General features: G+C 33.9%; 1 protein-coding gene across 2 annotated transcripts; it reads left to right on the forward strand.

Annotated features, from left to right (window-relative positions):
* Positions 1–912: 912 nt before the first annotated feature.
* Positions 913–24,869, forward strand: LOC126713034 (serine/threonine-protein kinase STY46-like). 2 transcript variants are annotated; one of them, XM_050412626.1, is made up of 16 exons: positions 927–1,716; positions 3,552–3,666; positions 9,188–9,300; positions 9,511–9,630; positions 12,125–12,197; positions 14,105–14,215; positions 14,883–14,933; positions 15,852–15,991; positions 16,092–16,199; positions 19,116–19,189; positions 19,922–20,097; positions 22,015–22,110; positions 22,910–22,990; positions 23,117–23,167; positions 24,315–24,455; positions 24,554–24,869. In XM_050412626.1, exons 1-16 carry the CDS (start codon positions 1,544–1,546, stop codon positions 24,581–24,583), a joined length of 1,653 nt encoding a protein of 550 aa, XP_050268583.1. In that variant the 5' UTR covers positions 927–1,543; the 3' UTR covers positions 24,584–24,869. The 2 variants fall into 2 exon arrangements, with proteins under 2 accessions (XP_050268584.1, XP_050268583.1); XM_050412627.1 differs by lacking the exons at positions 23,117–23,167; positions 24,315–24,455; positions 24,554–24,869 and adding an exon at positions 22,269–22,304 and having other exon boundaries at positions 913–1,716.
* The last annotated feature ends 335 nt before the right edge of the window (positions 24,870–25,204 follow it).

Genomic DNA, 25,204 nt, shown 5'->3' on the forward strand with positions numbered 1-25,204 from the left:
ACACAACCTAAGTATTAGCTTTCCTTCCATCTCAAGATTAGCACGCGTTGAAAATCGAAGAGGCTAGTCTCTTCTTCCTTTAAGAAGTGCCAATTAATTGAGTTATAAGGTTCTTAGCGAAAATATGACAATTAAAATTCAAACACTAGGCAACTAAGAGTTTTAAAATTCATCTGGTTAATATTTTCTAGAGTTAAAAAAGAAGAAGACATTTTCAAGGTTTAAATTCTCCTTCCCTTAATCATCAAATTATAAAGGAATAATTTCATTCCTTATCAATGAGAATGAGATAGCCAAGAGTCTTAAAATTCAAATATCGGATAGTCAATTAATTGAGTTACAAAGTTTTAACGAAGAGGTGAAGTTAAAATTCAAACACCGAGTTACCAAGAGTCTGTTTGGTAAGAGATTTAAGAACGTTGTTTAAATTTTGTGGAAATATGTATAGGTGAAAAAATGTGTAGAAATAAATGTTGTGGTGTTTAAACAACTTACCAAACGGGACTTAAGAGTCATAAAATTCAACTTGTTAATAATTTTTAGATTTAAAAGGAAAAGACATTTTCAGAATTTAAAATTCTCCTTCCTTCAATTATCAAATTCATTCGTTGTCAATGAGAATAAAATATCATAAAAATATCATAGACGAATAAAATGATAAAGAAATTTGCAACACGTTTTTCAAGTTTATAGGCGTCCCAAACGGTGACAGTGCCATAGAAAACTGGCAAGTGAATCTACACAGAGCCAGTACCAAAAAAAAAGCCAAATTGCGTGATAAATAGCACAGTAATGGCATGTCCGCACCGCACCTGATCCTGTCGTTTTTGCCCAGTTGATACGAAATGGCCTTCTTCTTGTAAATTCCTTTTTTGAGTCTGTAAAAAAGTCTTTTCGAGTCTGAGACCCAATCCAAACGTCTGCAAAAAGTCTCCACCGTGAATTCCCTCCAATCCCAAGGGCATTTCCGTCACTCCGGTCCCTCCAAAGCTTTCATTTTAAAATTGCCAAAAAAGTTCACAACCCTATCCACTCCACACCTCTTTAACTTTTTCTAAATTTTTTTTACATAATAATTGATTAAATTTATTTTGTTTTAATAATTTGGTCAGAAACAGAATTGGAAAAACCTGAAAAAGTCTACGTCTAGGCCAGCACGGGGACCATGTCCTTTCTCTCCGTTCTTTTTCTTGCGTCTTCTCTTCTTCTCTCTATACTATCTCCAAACTTCAAACCGAAACCTGACATTCTTCAAAAACGTGCCTTCTTTCTCTCTCTTGAAAGTACTAGCACTCAACAACTTTGAGCTCTATCTTTCTTTCTTTTTTTTAAAAAAAATAAAAGTTTTTGGACGAAAATACCCTCCATCTTTGTACAAAACTCTTGATTCTATTTTTCTACAGTCAAAGATCCCTCTGCTGCTAAATCAATATTCAGGAGTTTCAGATTCTCTCTCTCGGTCATGAAAGTTCTGCTCAGTACAATACTATCAATAATAGCAATAGTAAAATAGCAGTGGAAAAAAAAAAAAAAAAATTAAAGTATGGATTTGATCGAGGGCGTCGGAGAGAGCTCGTCGCCGCCGCGGAGTTTCGGCGCTTACGATTTGCGAAACGACGTGTACAATCGATTGGTGGAGAACGGTCACGAAGAGGCGGTGTCGAATCCTGAGTTTCGGGACCTCTTGGACGCTCACTTCAGTCGCTTGCCCCCAAGGTACTCTTTCCAATTTCATCTCCGTTTTTTTTTTTTTTTTTTTCCCTTTGAATCTGTGTATTTTATTGTTGTAAACCTGATTGCGATCACTTTGTGAATCGGTTACGAATGGATGTGCATGTATTATCAGTGTTAGTTATAGGAATAGATTGTTGGTTTTTTTTTTTTGTTTTTGTTTTTTTAACCAAGTATGATGACTTGGAAATTATTGTGATGCTGAAGATAACAAGTTTGTGATTCTTTCTTGCTGTTTTTGATTTCAGAATGGAATCTTTCAAATCAAATTCCGTGTTTTTGGGAATGGTATTGCTTTTGAAAAAAATGTTATAAGAAATTGTGTTTTCATTTGAGAGATTATAGGAGGACTGTAGATTTTGAATTTGTATTGCCAAATGCATCACTGAGACGAAGAAGAGCCGATAGACTTCAAAACATACTGTTAAAAAGCATTAGACCGTGTCATGTTGAATGGCAGTGCACTATTAGCAACTAGGAAAACGCCAACACAAGTAACCAAATTTTGATCACAGCAACTGCACAAAGGAACTAGTTGACCAACACTGCAGAAGAAATATTCGGATTGATACGTAACTTGTTATCGTGGCACTTATATCTGCAAAAAATGTCATAAGCGATACTCATCTTTAAAACCTTCTTGTGCAATTGAGGGCATTTATCTCAAACCGGCCATGGTAGATGTGAACTGCCCAAGCAATTTAAAGCAATAAGACTTAAAAGCTTTTACCCTTCATTTTTGTTATAGGGCAATCCAACTCTGAATCACAGCAACCAGGTCTTCTAAAAATCAATCGCACCTGTAAATCTTTCGTCCAAATATCTATTAAAAGATCCCTACTTTCTAAAGCAATTACTCAAAACCTGCCGGAAATTTCATTTATAACTTTGGTTCTTTTATTTATATTAAACTTTGTAACAATCTGTCTTTAATAACCTAGAAGCTATAGGGGGTGTTTGGTTTGTGTTTTCAAACAACAATTTTCAGTTTTTAAACAACATTACATGTATTTTCACACACTTTTTTACCCACACGTATTTCCACACATGTTTTTAAACAACAATTTTCAGTTTTTAAACACATGTACCAAACGGGCCCATAAATGCTAGTCTAGGGATATACCTTAAAAATGGGATAATATAATTTCAGGGAGCTAAAGGAAGTTTCCCTCTAATAACTTCCAAGTTATATTCAATGCCTGACTTTGATGGCAGCGGGAAAAGTGTCATTCCTACTGACAGCAGGCAAATAATCTTTTTTATTTTTATAAGAAAGTGAAGACAGCTGGCAAATAATCTTAAGCAAAGGACTCTGTATTTCCATGAAAATTCCAATCTGATGGTAGGCAACTTCAATCATATCTTCTGAATAGCTTGTGAGCACTTTAGGATTGGCGGGGAGGGCTGCATTATACATCATTTGTCTGTTCTAGATGACCTTTAGGGTGCCGATTGACATGTCATTAGAATATGTTTATCCCTCTTCCACAATTGTGTTTCGCAAATGCTCTAGCAATTTTACTTATTTTTAATATCTTTCTCAAATTCCTGGATCATTTAGCAGGTTCCTTCACCATCCGAAAGCTTTGTCCTCTCAAAATAGTTTTTTTCCAAGCATAGAGAATCATATTGTGGAAAAGCTTAGATGTTTGTTAACATGGACAGAAATTTTGCATTTTTTTTCCAATTCAAGGAAAATAATTTTTTTAAACTTTGAATATGTAATTTTAAGTAGTATGGTGAGGATAGTTATGTGTTGAATAAAGCCTTTTATCTTGTGGGTTGATAAACTAATAGCTTTACATTTTCTTTTTCTTCAGTTATGGACTTGATGTAAATATGGATAGAGTGGAAGACATATTATTACATCAAAAGCTTCTTGCCATGGCAAAGGACCCGGAGAAGCGTCCTGTTTATCATATTCGTTTCTTGGAGGTTAAACCTTTCATTTGATTCAATAACAACGTTTGGATTATTATTTTTTGGTTAATTAAATTCGCTTCAAGTTCAAGTGGAGAACCTATCTCTTTTGACGCATTTGTTATGCAAAATGAAGTGTTTGGAGAATATAGCTTGATTTAGGTTTTCCCCCTACTTTTCTTTCACATTAAATGATCATTAAAGGGGAAAAAAGAAACAAACAAGAAATGTTCGAACTGAGATATACATATGTTCTTGTTTCCATATGATATTGATAGACACAGATGTATGCATTTGATCATAAATTTGTTTGATCTCAACTATATGTCTAAAGTGTTTAGATAGCATAACATCAGGGCACTTAACACTGATAGAGATGTATATGTGTATTACTATTACCATATGCAGACAGCCCCCCTTCAGATTGGGTTATATAAGAAAAGCTGTTAGATAAGGCTTATCAGTTGTGGACCTTGGTGTTTAGATCTTTTGGGTTCTCTTGGGTCTTGCCAAGATCGGTTGCGGATACTCTATTCAGTTGGTGGAATTGGCTTGGAAAGCATTTGTCTAGCATTTGGAATTTGGCTCCATTATGCTTGATGTGGTGTCTTTGGAGGGAGCGTAATAGGAGGATGTTTGAGGACATGGATAGTTTGGATGACCAGCTATTGGCCTCCTTCAGTGGCACTTTGTTTGACTGGTCTAGGGCTTGGGGACTCACCTCTAATGATTCTCTCCCTATGTTCCTTAGCTCCCTCTTGTGTACTTAGTATCTTTTCGTTTCTTTATCTTTACACTCTTTCTTTTCCCTTTGTATTTCTCTCTCTGCCTTATGTTTTTCTGCATAAGGTAGTGTTCTTGAATATAAATGTTTTTAACCTATCAAAAAAAAAAAAAAGGATAAAGAGTAAGTGATTTCATGTGAATCTTTACAAATCAAAGTGGCAACTTATCGACCTTTGCTTGTTGTATGCTTGATTATATTGTGGAGTGCTGGGCTTAGAAATGCTATGGGCACTATAGTTATCAGTAAAAAATGTGTTGATTTGGAAATAATAACCTATCAAAAGAGGAAATAATCATATGAGGAGCACTGGTAGCAATGGCTATGTACTCCACTGTAATTTGGGTTGAGATACCTCACTAATTTTCTTTTGAATAAAAGGTGTTAAAACAAGGGCTTTTTTTTTTTTTTTTTTTTTTTTTTTTAATTTTTAAATTTTTATTTTTATTTTTATGAATGCATAGTGTGGAGTTTGATATGAGTGTCAGTTTAGTTCTTGCAAGTTGTCCTGATTTGAGCAATTAACACTTGGACTTTAGGTTTGTGACAAATTAAACATTTTGTTAGTATTTTCCTTTAAAATTGATGGAGCTAATCACATGATGTGCACATGTTTCTACCACATCTTCAATAATTTCGAAATGCCATTATTACTATGTACACCATCACTTTATTAAATCCATTAGGCTTTAATGGAAAACATTAACCAAAGGCTTGATTTGTCACAAACTTGAAGTCCATGGTGTTAATTGTTCAAATTGATACTCACATCAAAGTCTACTGGTGGTTTTTTGTAAAACCCTCTAAAAATAACGACGCATAAATCTATGTTAGTTTGGTGTTTTAAGGCTCCTCGGAGGGGTCTCCTTTGTATAGACAGCAACTTGGGGGAAGATCCTTACATGTGACAATCTCATTAATAGAGGCTACACATTACTAGGATGGTGCTGTATATATTGATGCAGTGGAGAGATGATGGATCATTTACTGATACATTGCACTATTGCTTGTGATTTGTGGAGTTTTGTTTTTAGATCTTTAGGGATTCAATGGGTGTTACCAAAAAAGTCATTGATCTTTTGTTAGGTTGGAGGAATAGGTTTGGCAAACATTCATCGGATATTTGGAACTTAGTCCTTTTATGTTAGATGTGGACTAGTGGAGGGAACTGAATCGTCATACTTTTGGGGATACAGAAAGTTTGGTGACTCAATTGAAAACATTGTTTACTAAATGTTTGCTGATTGTTCTCATTTGTGGGGTTTTACTGATAGTAATTCCCTAGCTAAATTTAAAGAGTCACTACACTTCTACATAAAATATCTCTTCCATATAATTCTTTACGCTTCTTTTTTTGATAAGTGTATGTACATGAAGTAGCCTTTTTTCAATTAAAATATCATTACTTACAAAAAAGAAAAAAGAAAAAAAGAAAGTGTGTTAGTAGTGCATTATGACCTCTAATTAGTGCCAGAATAGGAAAGAGGCTGAAGTGGAAATGAAGAAAAAGGGAAAAGTTGTGCATGATTTAGAATACTGCAAAGATGGTGAATGATGGTGTTAGTATTTATGATTTGGAATGTACTTTCTGATAATTTGTTTTTTGTTTGATAATCATAATGTTTTATATTGCTATAACTTTATACATATTTGTTACTCTTATCACTGCTTGGAATTTTAAAAGCAGCTTAGTTAATGTGTTGATATTGATATACTGTTTGGTTAACAAACATGGGAAATCAGATTACTGTATGTTTTTGTTAGAATATTGAGTGAAGTGATTAAATTTACCATTTCCTATCAAAGCTTTTGGGAGAAATGATAATTTATCATGGTATCAAAGCAGGTGTTCCTAAGTTTGAATCCCTGTTTTCACTCTACATTCCATTTAAAAGTAAAAAATCCCATGTGTTGGGCTCCATTTATTAAAGGGAAGTTTGAGCCGTATGTGAGAGGAAGTATTAGAATATTGGCTAAGTGATTAAATTCACCATTGCCTATCAACTCAAATTTTGGGGAGAGCAAATAATTTATCAGTTTTCTTTGATAATGTTAATAGACAAAAGAACTGTAGTGGCTTATTGAATCTTGTGTCTGTAATCTTTTTATGCAGTGTCTTTTATTCTTAGTCAGTAGTGAATCCATCAAGAAGTAAAAATATGTGTATATGAAAAGAGTATCAAAAGATTCCTTTTCTATGTAATATGGTGTATATAAACATAGGTTGGTCATGTTAATAGATCCAGTTTTTAGGATTTCAGAGATGCTAGTGAGTTTCTTGCAAGCTGCCTAGGAAGCTAATGTCAACACCAGTAAGAGAAGATGGTAATTGCACACTTTCTTGCTTGCTTTGAGGATCCAAAATAATTGTCTTCCCTTCCTTTCTAGGATGTCCAAAACAAAGTGTCCTCATTCTTAAAGTTGATGTATTTGTCTGTTAAGTTTCCCATCATACCCTTGCCAAAAAAAAAAAACCTCATTAAATGTCATGCCTCATCCCCACTTCTTAAAGGACATTATAGGCCAATGAGATCTAGCTAAACTGGCACCTCCTCCTGTTGTAAGTTCTTGGTGGAGGGTGAGGTCATGGGTGTATATGTAACTTACCAATAAAAAAATATTTTATTCATTATCAACCGTGCCTTTTTGATATTCTATGAATCAAAAGAAAAAAAAAGACCCTGATGTCAATGAGATAAAGTAAAAAAATTGTCCTGGAAAGTAATTTAGATTTTCTATGTTATATATTTATTATAGAAGCTTGTGCTCTTCAGTACGTAATCATTGTTCACAAAAAATTAATTTAATTTTTTCCGCTGCTTTAGTGAGAGGATCTATGTCTCTATTTGTGTGTCTAGAGCTATACATATATAACCCTTGTAGTTAACTTAGTATATGAAACTTCAAATTGTTTCTAATTGAAAATATTTCAATCTTTTTATTTTGCAGGATCTTGAAAATATCAGTAAATTCTTAACTTATTTTATCTTGTGCTCCAGTACGTAATCATTGTTTGCAAAAAATTAATTTAATTTTTTCCGCCGCTTTAGTGAGAGGATCTGTCTCTATTTGTGTGTCTAGAGCTACACATATATAACCCTTGTAGGTAACTTAATATATGAAACTTCAAATTGTTTATAATTGAAAATACTTAAAATTGTTTCTAATTGAAAATATTTCAATCTTTTTATTTTGCAGGATCTTGAAAAATAATCAGTAAATTCTTAACTTATTTTATCTTGTGCTCTAGTATGTAATCATTGTTTGCAAAAAATTAATTTAATTTTTTCCACTGCTTTAGAGAGAGGATCTATGTCTCTATTTGTGTGTCTAGAGCTACACATATATAACCCTTGTAGGTAACTTGGTATATGAAACTTCAAATTGTTTATAATTGAAAATATTTCAATCTTTTTATTTTGCAGGATCTTGAAAAATATTATTCTTAACTTATTTTATCTTGCAGTGATACATAATTTATTGAAGCAATATATTGTTTATTTTTAATTATGTTTTAATTTTATGTATTGCTGCAATTTGCATGATCTGTGCTATCTTATCTTTTTACAGTCCTGCTTTTTTTTTTTTTTTTTTTGTTATATATATAAATAAAATAAAATAAAATAAGAAAATGTATTTAAATTAAATGGCCACAAAAGAAGCTTTTTCTGCTCTGGTTAGCGCTGATGAGTTCTCTAGCTCAAACGGCACCTTCTCCTCCCTAAGAAAGGGTGGAGGGTAAGGTTGTGGGTTCAAAACCTACTTGGTGAGTGTGTAACCCACACCCCTCCTCTTCTTTTCTTTTTCTTTTTTCCGTACCTTGAAGGTTGCATGCGTAAACTTACCAATAGCAAAAAAGAAAAGAAAAAAGAGAGTAATCTGTATGTCTGATTAGGCATATGAGTTTCTTCTAAAAAAATTGAAATCCATTCTGTCCCCACACGTTCATTCTCACTTTGATCCTGCACTGTTATTTCCAGTTCTTTACTATTTTCTTCTTATCCAAAAAAAAAAAAAAAAAAAGGTTCTGTACTATTTTCCTGGTCAAGCCAATTGCATAGTGGTCCAAATGCATACATTACATTTTTCCCATACACATGGCCTAATTTCTATTTCTCATGCTCAGAATCCCCTATTTTCTACCTTAGATTTAAATATATATATTTTTTTGATTGATTTTAAGTGTAATCTTTATATGGTAAACCTCTTTGGAACATACAACAACCAAGCTTTAGTCACAAAATTTTGGGATCATGTATGTATTCTTAATAGACTCAGAATTGGTCACATGAATTCTTTTCCACCATTTTATTCTATCTGATGTCATACCCTCTGTTACCTCCTCTTAGGAACATATCAAAGTTTGTGTTTCATATCTGCTTTTAGTTAATGGCTAGCTTTGAATTGTTGTTGTTGTTGGTAAGATTTGATCTGGCCCAATGCATGATCAAGTTTGCATGCCATGTAATCTATACAGAGAACTACAATCTAAGTGCACATGCTGATTTTTCACTCTATAAATTTAGAAATCCTGTCTACCATTGTATGCTAAAATCTTGGAGAATCATACTTCAATGAACATTGTATTTTGTTACCCTATGTAATATTGGTTTTGATCTTTCCTTCTCTTTGGTTTTGATCTTTCCTTCTCTTTGCTCTGAGCCATGTACCTCAAAATTTTTCCCCTTGTTTGCTTCTCTATTTACTCATGTTAAGCATTTTGAATTTTTTTATTTTTCTCTTTTTGGGCAGAGTATGTGTAATAGAACAGATAGTGATGGTGATCAGCAATTAATAAGTGCTTTATCTACCCCAAGGCCATCTTGTGATACTTCTGATGAAGGAGTCGTGCCAACACATAAGAGGTATTCCACTTTTGCTGGTCCTACCTATGTGCTTGCTTGCAGTCCTCTTTATTTATAGATTTATTTTTTACTTGATGAAAAAGTGGTCATCTTTCTCATTTTTTGTGCCTGTATGGTTCCAGGGACTGTAGTTCTAATTTTCAGGTTGTGTTAGTGTTTGTTTGTTTGTTTTTTTCCCTGCATTACTTATTAGTGTCATTTCTGAATTAGAATCAAGGATTGTGCAATTGACTTTGAACCTTGCTCTAAGCTTGAGGACCTAAATTTAGATGTTAAAAGGAATCCCGAAGACATGGAGGAGAGATATCTTACAAAGAACCATTCTGGAAGGTACCACAGCAAATCTTTGTTAGCATTTCTTCTGTTTCTCTGTTATTTCTGAATATTTAAGGCACCACTGTCATTCATTATCCTATGGATAAGCAAGATTGTCCTACTTTTGAGAACATTTACGGACAATTGGCCTTTTTGTTGGGTCAGTGGTTTTAATATGTAGTACTTCGATAATTTCCAATATGTTGCTCTTTGATACTTTTTTCACTTACAGAATTAGGGTTTTATTTTATCAGTAACCATTTTATCTGAAGTGAAAGGTCATATTGAAATTGAAGCATTGGCAGTGTGATGGAGACAGCATCCTGATATAATAATAAAGGTTCAATAATTCTACATGCTTGGGTGATTCACCCATTTAGATCTGCCCCTGCATTACTAATGAAGCAAACACCACTCCCTATTTTCTGGCCCCCGGGAGAGGGGGGGGGGGTGGTTGGTGTGGGAAAAGGAGTAGGAGAAAAGCTCTCTGATGTCTCCTTCCTGCAATAAGTAGAGTGATTGAAAGTCCCCTGTAATTAGTTGATACATGATTTGATCCTCAGGTTAGCATGTGGAGTAAATATTGCAGACTTTCTATTTTCCTAGTATATGTATCAATCAAATCTTGTTCTTGCTCACTTATTTGAGGCAGAATTAGCTAAAATGTCTCATCTTCATAACCTTCTCAACAGTGAAGAAGTTCTTTGCAACAAAAAGTAGTCTGAAACACTATATGCATTTATGCTGTCTGTAAAATCACTGGACGTAATTGTGGGCTATCAATCAATCAAGAAGCTGGCCCAAGTCAGCAATCTCTTCTGTCTGTTTGTAGATGACTAGGCTTTTTAGTGAGGTCTTTTACTGGTGCTTGACCTGTATGTTGCAATCTGGTGTAGTTGTTTCAGGGAATGAATTGAGTGGTTTATACCTGTTATGATGCCATCTGGACAGAATCATCAGTTGCTTCGCCTAGGAATCATTTGTCTCACTGGGTTCATTAAAAGTTCATTCAGCATTACTTGCCATTCACATTATTGTTTTTGAGTTTCCTTTTGATGTTTAAAAATGAGAAATGTCTCAAATTAAACAACAGATATGTTTGGGAACAAGAAAATTAAAGGGCATTTTTTGATGCAGTGGTCCCATAAAATATGGACAAAGTTTATATGCAACCAGTTTTGAGGAATTCCTCCAAACTGGGTTAGGTGGCACATTTTGAAGCTGACATCTGTCCTAAATCAGTCAAGTTTACCAAACACTCTCTTAACCAGTCAGACAGAAAACAAAACCCCAACCCCTATCTCTCTCCACCAGTCTCTCCCCTCACCCAACGAAGGACCACCACAAGTCCACAACCCCAAACTATACCCCCACCACAACCACCAGCAAAACAAATACCACATAAAAATAAAACAGATTAGCTGAAAATGTTAAGAATAAGAAGTCAAACATATTTGATATGCCAGTCTTGGATTAATAATAAACATGCATGTCATTGTTTATGTAATATATAGATGTATACATGCAATGCTTTGAAATAAAGCTCATATCTTTAATTTTAGAATTTTAAAAAGAAAAACTTATTCTTGTAAATTTTTTATTGTGCTTAAGCACTAACACATCAAACGTGAATGTAAATGAAAACATAATAGGCGAACTGTAAAATGTAGAATAAGTCATGGGAGGAGCAGTTTGGAAGAGAGATTTGACTGTTTTTTATCCTTGAACATGAGAATAGAATTCTTATCAGACAGAAAAAGTAGAGCCTCATGTTTCTTTTGTGATCTGCCGAAGGCATATTTACATACATTTGACCCTTAATCCTCTATTGAGTTGAGTTGTTTCTGCATTATGTTTTCTAACCGTCCTGTTTTAGAAGTATTATAGTATTTATGGTTAATTATAAAGTGTGTCCCCCCATCTTTGAAAACTGTCACTAGACCTACTTGTGTTTTGGAGTAAAATGTAATCATCATATTTTTTGCCTTGATGGATTCTCCGACATGAATTGCACGTGCTGCATGAAACACAAATTTTATCCCTCAGTTGGCCCTCATAATAAAATCATCATTTTTGGCCTTGATGGATTCTCCTACATGAAGTGCACATGCTGCATGAAATACAAAATTTAGCCCTCGGTTGGTCCTCAAGAGGGTGTGGCAACAGAGCTGATTTGTTAAAAAATTAAGAACAAAAGTGTTATACTACCTCTTCCATGAAGCTTTGAGCCATATTAAGGGCCAATTGATAGCTAAATTTCGTGTTTCAAGTGTCACGTATAATTCACGTGGTAGAATCAATCAATTGGAATGGAAAATATGACAAGTTTCGTTTTACTCCAAATCACGGGAAGAGGTAGTGATGGTTTCCAAAAGATAGGAAGATTTTGTAATTAACCCTAATCTCTGGGAGATAAATTATAATTTATTCAAAGATGAACTTTATGGTGTTAAACAATGTTTACCATCTTTCAGTAAGTTAAGTTGACCGTTGGTGAAATACAATGCAGGCAAGAACTTTCACTCGTTCCAATACATGAAGTAATATTTTCTACTACTGACAAGCCGAAGCTTCTAAGTCAGGTATGTTGAGGCGAAACATATTAATTTTTTTATTATCAAAGTTCATATTACTTTTTCAGGTTTATTTTTATTAGAATAATGGTTATTAAAATTTAATATACAACTCTTTGGGGGTCAGGTGGTAGTTTATCGCAGTATCGGAGTAGGTGGTCTTGAATTCGAACTATATCTCCACTCAACTTCCATTTTAAAAAAGTTAAAAAAATCTCACATGTTGGGTCCAAAATTCACTTTCATAACAGCTTAAGCTTTTGGGATCAAGTGGTAGTTTATCAATCTTCATCATTGTCATGGTTTTATATGAACTAGTAATGCTCTCAAATGAACAACTAATTTATGACTGAGGTTCCCCAAGCCACTTTTATATCCAATATTTGTGTTCAAACACCTATTAATTTTTTTTCTTGTATGAGATGAACTTGATGTAGTAATACTCCTAAACACCCATCCCCCCCCCCCCCCCCCCCCACGTAAAATAAAAAATAATTTTTTTTAACATAATTCCATGAGTTTAAGATCATAAACTGAGTCCACTGAGGGCAATTCTTCTATTTGGTTGTCCTAAATTTTTCTAATTATTGAAACTTCTTTAACGTTGTAGGGTTCGTGGTGGCTGGTATTTTTACTATAATGTTTTCAATTGAACAATTACTCTTGGTATCTAATAGGTGCAGTTTTTAAAATACCTAAATGCAATGTATTTTTGGTGTTCAAAGTAACTTTGCTCAATTGGAGTTCCCATGGAAATATCTTTGATTACAATAAAGGTTGTTCCTTTGCACAAAACTCACTCTCGCTGGGTCTGGGAGAATTGATTGGTGGGAAGGTGACCCTACTGCCTGTGACAGGGTTGGAATTAGACATTTTATTTTTAGCATCTAGGTGTGTTTATAGTAAGGTTGCAATGGGGGCAGGGGCTGATTATGCTGAATATTGTGATCCGATAATGGGGGTAGTTGAATTGTAAACTTTGGAAGATTAGGGTTAGACAAGACGAGAGAGGACTGAAGGAGGAAAGAGATTAGAAAATAGTATACTTACATACATTCATACATATTAGAGTGATATGACATGATTACAAGAATATCCTTAAGGTAATACAAGGATAACAAGTCAATTATAACTAATTATGTAACCACTAATTTTAACAAAGGTGGATGAGCTCGAAGGATGGGTTACAAGAAGGTTTTGTAGAAGGATGCCATAATGTTTGTGGTGAGTGTTACTGGAAATGGTTGAAATTTCATGGCCCTTGTGGTCTGGTTGTTGGTGGTGGTAGAACAGGCGGTTGGGGTTAGGGTGGCTGAGTTTGTGGTTGAAATTGGTAATGGTGACCACAACCACTGTGGGCAGAGGTCCCGGAAAGGTCATAGACATTCCCTTGGAGCCTCTAAATAAAGGGTTGACACTTCTCCCTAAATCTTTCCAATAGAATGCAATTCATTTGAATGAGCTTATTTTATCTTAAAACATGAAGTACTACTTTTTAAAGCATCACCTTTTGATGATCTAGTTGTACTTTTGTACAACAAACAAAATAAGCTGATGCGAATAAGCTTTTCCAAACACACGCTAGATTTGTTCCATTCACCCACATCTTATATTTCTTTTATTTTAAAACTTTTATTTTTTGTTTTATATATATATATATATATATATTACGTTACTTGCACTGAGGGAAGAAACAGATAGGTTCATATCAAGTTGGATTATAGACATATTGTTCTTGACAAACTACAATATATAGTTCCTTTTCTGAACATAATTTTATAGCATTAAGATAAACTTACAGCCTTCAGTTTTCTGGCAAACTCCATTGCCCTTCAAGAATTATAACTACCATGAGAACTGCAAACTGGAAAAACATCAAGACTGAAGTTTAATAACCAGATGTTATTTTCTTCTAGCTTTCTGCATTGCTTTCGGATATAGGACTGAACATCCGTGAAGCACATGTATTCTCAACAACTGACGGCTACTCTTTGGATGTGTTTGTGGTGGATGGGTGGCCTGTTGAGGTACTTATCATATTCTATTGATTTATTGTCTTTCACTTTGCCATTTGTATTTTCAGGATTTTGTTTCTCTGGTGTTATTTTTCTCTTTACATATTTTGAATTACAGTTACTTAAAATCTATTGCCTTTCTTTGCTTTTTTCCAACTGTAATGCTCTAAATTTAATTGTTATAATGTTTTTCCTTAATATTATTCCTCAGTTGCATTATGATATTACTTTACATCAGTGGATAGGCATGTCGTCGTGGTTTTGTTTCTTCACTTGTAATGCCATTCAAAAAACCAGAAAAAGAAAAAGAAAAAACCAAAAATTTCAATTTTGTTATTGGTTGTTAATTATAAAAAAAAAGTTGTAATTAATTGTTGCATATTTGCAGAACAATTGATTTGTGTCAGTAATTATTTTTCGGCTTCTAGTTGAACTTCATTGAACATTGTCATACAAAGTTGTTTTTTATTTTTTAAAATTTTTTTATCATTAATAAGTCAAGCCCTTACATTTGATGAATCTATCATGTTTGTGTTTCAAACTGGTTAAATTAAACGAATTGTGACTTATCCCAGGACAGTGACCTTGTAATATATTAAGGAGCATTGTGATTATATCCTTTTATGACAGGGATCTGTGCTGAGTCCAAATGTTGCTGACTTTGCAATGTTGTGGCCAGGATACAGATGGTTTGATTGAAGCTATGGAAAAAGCAGTTGCTAGAAGTGAGGTAATTTGTGTTTCAATGTAATTATAGTCTGTTGTTTGGTGTCATTTATGGGTTCTTTGGATGTTGAAATCATATCCTGGAAGAATGGTTCTCTGTGGCTATGAGCTTGTAGTGTATGCATAGAGATTATAAAACCAGAAACACAGTTAGTATCCGGTTTACTTGAATAACACTCTTCACATAAGTCTTGGAAAGGAGTCAGTACTGCCACTTTTATCAAAAAATTAAAATGGCTCCAACTCAGAGGACTTTCCTGCGACTCTTTTATTTTATTTTAAAATACCATTTTCTTTAAATTTTCCCTTAATATTATTTCCTGGGACTTAGCTTCTCTAATTGTGAATCTCTCTCTCCTCTCTCCCCGCGCTCCATCATCTCTTCTTATCTCCTAATTAATCTACTTCTATCTTCTTCTTCTTTATTGTGTTTTGTGTGTGTGTGTGTGTTTTTTTTTTTTTTTTTTTTTTTTTGAAATCATTAAAATAGTAAATAGAAGTTTTGTGCTTTTCAAATTAAATCACATGATATTTACTACTTTTTTCTTTATATGTCACTGTTGCATTTTGTATATCTTATAAAGCGTAATTGAATTGTCCTGGTCTGGTAGGTGGGGTGACTTCATAGTTTTGAGCATTTGGGTTCATACCCAACCCCACTATTCTTATATGTTATACAGCTCTCAATAGAACCAATTTGCATTTGACAGTTTGTGTCTTTGGAACTAAAGTATTTTCCTTATGTTTTTGAGCCACTATCTCAGATTTTCCATTATCAAAGGCTGTTTGGTGCAATTGTGATGTGTAGTGTCTTATTTTCTTGTCATTGTTTTTGGTCCCAGTGGATCATTTTTATATCCATCTCTTTATCTGCTCGTAAGTGAAAAATGAAGATCAGTGAAAGTGTAATTTGGAAATATAGGGATCATGGTCACGTTCTTCATATTCTCATTCAGCTGTGGAAAAAGCATTGTCTGCAGAAGCAAAATCTGGAGATTGGGAAATAGATAGAAAATTATTGAAGATGGGAGATAGAATTGCATCTGGCTCTTGTGGAGATCTGTAAGTTGTGTTTTTATTCTGTTGGTCAATTACCCCCTACCTCCAAAAAAATAGTCTCTTATTTATGTTGCTCACCATTCTATTGCTTTTCATCTTAAAGGTATCAAGGAGTTTATTTTGGTCAGGATGTTGCTGTTAAGATTCTTAGATCTGAGCATTTGAATGATGCTCTGGAGGATGAGTTTGCTCAAGAAGTGGCAATTTTAAGGTGAATAATTTAGCAGATGTTAGAAATATTGTTGTACTTCTAATTCAATTGTCAGTGTTTTTTTGATATATCTTGCTAAGAAAATCATATTACAATGTAGCAGTCTGTAAACATTCTCTATCCTAGTTAACTTTTATATGTTCTAATTTTTAAAAAATCTTTCCATTCTTATTTTCCTTGATCTGCTTGGCATGGTTTAAAAAGTTGAATATTGATAGACCATAGACCAGAAAAGCGACAGGTTCAAGGTTAATGACCAAGTTGGACATTATGTCATATCTTATTTTCCTAGATCCACTTGGCATGGTTTTAGGAAGTTGAGCATTGATAGACCTGAGAAGTGACAAGTTCAAGATTTATAAGTCAAGTGGTGTTTAACCGAGATTGGCCAATACGTCATAAAAAAATAAATTAATAGTTAGTTAATTTTAATAATGAACTAAATAAGTAAAATTTAGTGAAATTTACGTAAAAAAATATTAATGATTTTCAAATAATCTTTCACAATGTATATAAAAAAGCAAGATGATAAAGAAACCTAAAATATATTATCACAATTCAAATGATATAACCCACAAAAAAACTTTCTTTGCAAAGCATTCTGCTGTCCTCTCCAATTTGAATTCAATAACCATGTTTTTGGTCTTATCAAGCCCTACCAACCACTTCTTTCTTTTTCTCTCTCTCAATCATCATAAGTTTCTGAACAATAAGGTTGCAGTAGACCTTGAAATAGGATGAAAATTAAAAGAGAGAGATGAAACTTATAACCAAGGAGCAAGGTGACTTGTTATAAAGATGAAGAAGAAGGTGACCAACTAGTTTGTGAGAAGGAGAAACATGGCAATGGATTGGACGATCAGTTGATCTAAGAGTGAGAGCAAGGCAGGAGAGAATGGTGAGAGAGAGAGAGAGGGGTGATGGCAGTGGGTCTATTTGGTATGGGTGGGCAGATCAGCAACTGAGGCTATAAACGATGTCGTTGAAGTCTTATTGAGAAAAAAAAAAAAAAAAAAAAATCCTTTTGAGACATTGGGGAAAGGGAGAAAGATGTTTAAAACTTGTGAGGCCTGTGAAAACTTTGCTGGTTGAGAGGTTCAATTGCAGGTTGAGAGAAGTTCCTTCTAGTTTTAAGGTGGAACAGCTTTGGAGGCTCAATTGGGCTGTTTTAGGTCCCGGTTAATGATTAGGCCGATCTGACCATTTATTATGGCCCACTTTTAAAACCGTGCCTCTTAACTTATTGAGATATAGAAAAATAGAATAAAATTTCAAAACGTTAGCTCCCTCCTAAAAAGTATATGATTGGTTTGGTTCCAAATTCAAGCAAAAAAAGCATTTGTATGAAAATTTTCTTTTTCCATGTTTTTTATTTTTTATTTTTTAAGTAAACATATATAGATACATGTGTTCTCTAAGTATATGATTGGCATATTAACATGTTAATCTATTCTGTCAATGAGTGCATTGACCATATGTACTCCACCTTATACTACTTCCAAAAAATCTTGCACCGAAATCAAAATATAAATTTATATGTATTTAATGACAAACTTGCTAGAAGACATATGGTACAGTAGTATGAATGATATGTGCAATATATTCATTCTAAATGTAATTGATGTTTAAGTGACAGCTTAGTGATAATAATGTTCATTATGCTGTCCCATGTTTGTGGTTTGCACGCCACCTTCCCCCTCCCCCTCTCCCTACCCAAAAAGCTACCTATCAAAAAGGGGGAAAAAAAGCAGTTGGAAAATATCTTCATTATTGGTCACAGTACCTGTCTTTGCTTACAAAACCATGTAGTCTGATGTTGTAAAATCTTTCCACTTGACAGAACTATATACATGTCTTTTTTTTTTTTTTTTTTTTCCGGATAAATAACAGAACTGTATACATGTTATTCTCCAAGTTATTGAGTTTGTATATATTTGGACATTTTTATACAATACATGATACAAAAAGCACACAAATGTGCAAAATATTATATGATCCTGATATGATCACCTTTTTGAGGTTTACTCTCAGATCATTGGCGGGGCTTTTTGTTAGCAAAAGCCATTGTAGTGTTTATTGTACACATGAAGGCTCTTAATTGGGAGGAATTAGTATCTAATCATTAAAGGATATTTATTGCTTAAGTTCTTCCCTCAAATCCAGAATTGGAGATTGAGGTTTTTGCATTAATTGTACTTCCTGTGTCTCTCAACCATTGATAAATAATTTTATGTATCATATTGAATCTCCCTTTCTTTAAAAGAACTAAAAACATTTGAAATTAACTAGAAGTTAATTGAGTCAGTATTTCTTCAAATGAGAGCTTCGGTTCCTACATTTGCGATCATACTCTTTGGCCTGTATGGTAAGTTCAGCGTCATGCTGATTTTGTGAGCATTGAAGATGCAATTATTATCCTTCATGCTTGAAGGGGAAAATCAAGAATACATTATTCTTCTGAAAAATATTTTACTTAAATTTTATGTCTTCTTCATAATGAAGGAGGTCGTCAATGAGAGGACGATGATTGAAATTAATTTCCTTTAGTCTCTCATTCATAGTGGTAGAAACATCTCCTTTTTATAGGTTAGTAACTAAACAAAATCAGCAATCGATTTTATAGAGTTATGATCATTGAATCTTCTATCAAGTCAGCAATAATACTGCCAGTTTGTGTCTAGCAGTTATTAATTAAATAGCCCAGAATGTATGTGGTTACATGTCTTGTTCCTTCATCTTCATTATTTCCACCTTGCAGTAATTTCAAGATATTTTAATTTCTTGTCCTCTTGGCATTCTTGTAGCTATGGATTTGCTTTTGGTTGAGTGTCAAGATTGCTGCTCATCATTGTCATATGGTTGTTGACAAACTTTTTCGTTATCTTTTTATTTTGGCTTTTGTTTATCTGAATGCAGGCAAGTCCAACACAAAAATGTTGTTCGTTTTATTGGTGCGTGTACAAAGTTTCCACATCTGTGCATTGTAACAGGTAGGGCCTCCTATTGGAAACTCAAATATATTTCCTTTGGCCCGGACGAGTATTTTTCATATCCCTTAAGTAGCTTCTTTTGTGGCTACTACTGCAAGAGAAAAGGAATGAATTTAAGATGTTTAAAGTAGTTTTACTTGAAGCGAGTTGGAAATACATGATAATATTTTCCATCAGCATAATTCACTCTAGTAATTACACCCCTAAGTTTTTTATTTAAAAAATATTTTTATCAGAATAAACTTTTATTGACATATGAAGAGCTGTGGAAGAAATTCCTGCTTTAACTTTCTAACTGGAGAAAATTATTCCAAAACAATATAAATTGCTTGGGTTGTCTCTCATGTGGCCTGTAATATTAGGGATCTTTTGCTATTATCACTCGCTCAATATTTGCTGTTATGTGCTGTTCAGGAAATCAGTCTGTTATGAAGTTGCATTTCTGAGGAACTTGTCATTCTTCTCTTAATTTAAAATATGACTTCTGCATATTCTTCTCTAATTATTTGAAGCAATTTTATTTGTAATCCTATAGGTTCATCAAGTCCAATGAAGTATATAACCATGCTTCTTTTGCATAAATAATGAATTTCTATTTTTATGTTTTTAACCTTTGGAGTTTGGCTGTTGGGACTTGCTTGTAATTTATGTGCTTATTTCTTTTTAAGTCTTCTGTCCTTTTTCCTCTTTAGTAATCAAAAGACAATTCACGGATTTTGGTCTTCCGTGCAGAGTATATGCCTGGAGGAAGTCTCTATGATTACTTGCATAAGAATCATAACATCTTGGAACTCTCTCAGTTGCTGAAATTTGCAATTGATGTATGCAAGGGCATGGAATATTTGCACCAGAAAAATATAATTCACAGGGATCTGAAGACAGCAAATTTGCTGATGGACACTCAGAAAGTAAGAATTTATGAAGATTATTTGAGTGACTTATAGCTATAGCATCTTCTAAAGTATATAAAATGCACAATGATTGAAACCCTTGGGCAAAATTATAAATAAATTTAGATGCTTGTATCATTTAATGATCCATATTCCAGGATTTTGCTTGACTAAGTGGTGGTGAAGTGGCAAAAGTATTCATTTTTTAGTCTTAGGCTCGAGATTAACGAAGGAGCTAAGTTGTCATCCTTTTTTCACTTTTTCCATATTGGCTTTTAGTACTTAGAATCTTTTTCCCAATATATTATTAATTCCTACATTGTTAAAATTGAGAAGAGGATTGCGTATCATCCCATTCTCAAACATTCTTCTGGAGATTCCTCCAGTGGGACAGAACATTGTGTATGTGTATCCAGTTTAGAAATTATTCTCCTAAGAATTGAGGTCTTAGTAATTAAATTATTTGTTGACATCTGAAGGTGGATTCAAATACATGGATGATAGGTTTCAATTTAGTAAAAGCATCTTCGGTATGTAATTGTGATCTGTTTTATTGGAAGTCCACCATAATACCAATGAATGGATCATGAAATTGGCTGAAAGAGTGAGCATTCTGAATCTCTCTTTCAATATATGATCTGAAAGAAATAAATAGAAATCCTATCCAGAATGTTAGTGGAGAATTTGTTTTTCAATATTATGTGCTTTAGTTGCAATATGGTTCTGTTGTCATGGTTTCAGATAGTGCAGCAATGGTCTAAATTTATTATTGTTTATGCTTGTATGAATAATCATCAACGGAAAGCCTGGGAGACTGGTTTGACCAGGTTGGACTTCTTGTGCCAGGATATTTAATTCATTCTTCTGAAGAAGTATCTTATATAGTTCAATGTACTTCATAGATTTTAAAAACTGTCGATTTACAAACAACCTTCAAAAATCAAATTAGGTATCTCATTGTAATTTAAGTAGTTGACAATTGTCCTAGAGAAATTTGCAAGCTGTATGGAAGAAATTTGCATAAACTATATGGTACTTAATGATGATTCTTTATCCCTCCAGCCAATGGTGTAGTTATACTCTCAAGAAATTTATGCCACTGGTAATTGTTTTTGAAAGTAAATCTAGATGTTGATATTAGGATTGATTTTTCCCCCTTTTGGTTGATATACTAAATTTGTTATTGTTTAGACTTGCATGAGTAATCATCAATGGGAAAGCCTTGGCAACTGGTTTGATTGGTTGGACTTCTTGTGCTAGGATATTATACCCAATCTTCTGAACAAGTATCTATTATAGTTCAATGTGCATCATAGCTTTTAAAAACTTTCATTGCACAAGCAACCTTCAGGAATTGAAGTAGGTATCTCATGCCAATTTAAGTAGTTGATTCTTATAGAGTCCCAGAGAATTTTTCATAAACTGTATGGTACTTGATGTTGATTTGAATATCCATATGGCCAATGGTGCAGTTCTTTAAGAAATTCAATGCCACTGTTATTTGTTTTCTGTTAGTAAATCTTGATGTTGATATTAGAATTGTGCTTACAGATAATAATTAGTTGGATTATAGTTTAATAGAATTAACTTTTCGAAAATTATCATCATCATTGTTATTTGGTTTTATGATTTTCTAGTTTTTAGATTTAGTGTTTTGATTGTTTCTGCATGTGATTTCCCACTGGAGATCTCATTCCTTGCAGTGAATTGTGAATCTTTGTCATTACTATGCTCATCCTTATACATATGTTATTGATCTTGTCATTATCATCCTGGGATAATATTTTGTTAGGAATAACTATAGATTTTTTATGGTAAGACTTCTAATATTGATTGATTGTTCCATCTGCTTTAATCTCTAATCCAGTCATTTAAAGAGAGGAAAGGTTTCTCAATCATTTTTACAATGAATAATTTTGTATTTTTGGTCTCAAGGTTGTTAAGGTAGCAGATTTTGGAGTTGCTCGATTCCAAAATCAAGGGGGAGTAATGACAGCAGAGACGGGAACATACAGATGGATGGCACCTGAGGTCTGTTATTTAAGTTCAATATTTTTATATACTTTTTGAGCTTTCAATTATTAAAATATTGTGTAGGTTTTTTAAATCTTTATGATGGCTCCAATCAAGTATTGATTCACTTTTTTATACTTTCATGGTAAATCTACCTCTTCCCACTTGTTTTACAGAGACCCTGTCTCTTCTTTTCTTCAGTCATGACTTAGGTACTTGATTTTTCTTTAAATTAAAATGAGCTTTTTGATTCGGTATCTTCTTTTTTTTTTTTTTTTTTTTTTTTTTTTTTTTTTTTTTTTCTCTTTTATTTATTTATTTATTTTGTCATTGCTCATCATTGATAGACACTGCTGGCATGTCCTCACTACCCAACCTCTTTCACTTGCAGTCTTAAAGATTAATTCCTTGAATGAAGTTGTGTCTTCAGCTTACTTTTTTGGTACTTTGTAAATTACATGTGCCTCTTTCTGCAAACTAATTACATAAATATGTCTTCAAGAGAAAAATGTTGGATTCCCTTTTTATCTTGGCATGTCATTTGTGAGTATACGGGCATGCTTGCTTTGCAATTTTCCTTATGCTGTATTTGCTAATGCTTTAGTGGCCTAAGCTGATGCAGATCTTTCCTAGAGTGATGATATATACTTATTTTGCTTCATTTCGTTCTCTACCAGAAAAAAACTGGACCTTATAGCTTTGATTTTATATTCATTTTTTAATGTACTTCAGTTTTTTACTCATATGCAATATGATGTATTTGCCAACTCCTTATTTACTTCTCATTTTTCTGCGGAATGCTGTTCTTTTTCACAAGGTTATAAACCATCAACCATATGATCAGAAAGCAGACGTGTTCAGTTTTGCAATAGTACTGTGGGAGCTAGTGACAGCCAAGGCATGTCCTCTTGTTAAAACAACACTCAACTTATGTGTTCTTTCTTTCTAAAACAGCTCAGTTTCAGTGATTTAAAGTCATAAATGTCAACATAATTTTCATTCCTATAATGTCTTTGTCTGGCAGGTTCCATATGATACCATGACTCCACTGCAAGCTGCCTTGGGTGTGAGACAGGTTTGCATATCTGTATTGCTGAGCCATGATTTAGTACTAAAGCTTTTGTATCTACTATCAAATCACTGATGAGCTTTGTACTTGGATAAGTTGCTCTGGAAACATAGCAGCAACTTAAACTATTCAACCCCCATACCCTGTGGGCGTGTCTGCAGGATGATTAATAGTAATACATATTTGCATTGTGCATCATATGTGTGCCAGATGTTTGTCAATCTCCAAAGTCTAAAGCTTTTCGCTGCTTTAGAAATTTTGTTAAACTTTTTTTACATCTTAGTGGATCATCCAATTTAAATTGAATGAATCAACATCTGGCATGTTAATGCCTGATATTGAACGAACAGATGCTAAATGTTGACACTTCTAGATGAGACTTGAGAGAGGTAAGCCTTGATATTAGGGCAGTTTGGCCACCTGCTCAACCTGCTTTGAATAGTTTTTATGGCAGTAGGAGGGTGGCAGCAGGTTGGTTGTTTTGAAACCTGCCTCTTATGGGTCAAGTGTCGGTTTTCCCATCTGGGAATCTGAACCAACTGATTCCGTCCATCCCAACTGCCCTTACCTTCATTTCCAGCAAGATCTCTGTCCAGATAGTGCCATTGTTGCTGGATCTGCAACTGCAGTCATCTTTAATAGCTTTCAACCAAATCTGACCGCCACCTGTGGACACCCGCACGATCAAGCCGCTGTTCTGCTCTGTTGACAGAGGGTTCTGTCCTCCCCCACCTGATGTGGTAGGGTCAAGCGTCGGGATGAGCTTAAACCCGATTCGACTCATTTCATGGACACCCCTACTTGATATCATGGCTTTTGAAATGACACTTCTAAACTGTATTTTAGCCTTATTTTAATATCATTCAGGCTCTTTCGCTAGAAGATCCCAAAATATTGAGTCTTAAACGCTGGTTTTAAGATACTTAAGACATTAGTGATATATTAGCATCTTGAACAGCAAGAAAGAATAAATGTAAATTTATACCCAATTTGGGAAATTTGTGGAGGCCAAATATGTCTTTTAGATTTCTTCTACTTCCTCTCTACTATAGCATGTTAATGCCTATGAGAATCTAGTATATTACACAAAAATAGTTGGCTGAATACAAAAAGCAAAGCTTCTGAATTTGTGTTCCTGTAATCTACTTTCTAGGGACTGCGTCCAGATCTTCCCAAGAATGCACATCCCAAGCTGTTAGAATTGATGCAGAGATGTTGGGAAGCGGTTCCTGATAATCGGCCTTGCTTCTCTGTGATAACATCTGAACTAGAAACTCTCCTTCAAGAAGTTCAGGTACTCCCCGAGCCACAAATGTCATTTTCCTTTCCATTAATTATTCATTTTTATTTATTTATAGTATATTACATTTAATCCCAATATGTACATTTCAGATAACTTCAGAAGTAGTGAACAGTACTTGAACATTCCTAGTATGCGATATTCTAAGCGGCTCATTTTCAGGCATGTGGGTGAGGATTTTTTCTTCTTGTTTTTGGTTCTTCACCAGTTAGATATGAGGTAATTTTGTACAAACTGAAAGGAAAATTCAGAAGCCTGTGTAATACAAAGTGAGGAGAGTATCATGATTTGTATTCGATGTATACACTCTTCCAGGGACTGTAAGAAAACCACGATAAAATCTCGGTGAAAATTGTTTTGAGCAATGGTCATACTTAGAGTGGATATAAAAAAATTACACTGGAACTAGCGCATGCCTTTTGTGACTGCTTCAGGTCTTGGCTTTTCAGCATTTCTGCCCCTATATTTGATTAGTAAACTTGTTTCAACTAGTTGGAGCTGGATTGACAGCCAGGCAAATCCTGTACAAATTTAATAGGTAGGTTCTCTTGCCTAAACTGACTTATTTTCCACTCCAGGATCTGTAGAGTTAGGGTTGAAAATGAGCCAAGCCGATCATGAACAACTCGGACTCGGCTTGATAAAAAGCTTGTTCATGCTTGTTTTTTTATAAATAAGCCAAGTTTGAGTCTTAATTTTAGGCTTATTTATTAAACAAGCCGAGCCTAAGTTAAAAAATTTGT

Source organism: Quercus robur, chromosome 2 (assembly GCF_932294415.1).
Source record: "Quercus robur chromosome 2, dhQueRobu3.1, whole genome shotgun sequence".
NCBI classification, from domain to species: Eukaryota; Viridiplantae; Streptophyta; class Magnoliopsida; order Fagales; family Fagaceae; genus Quercus; species Quercus robur.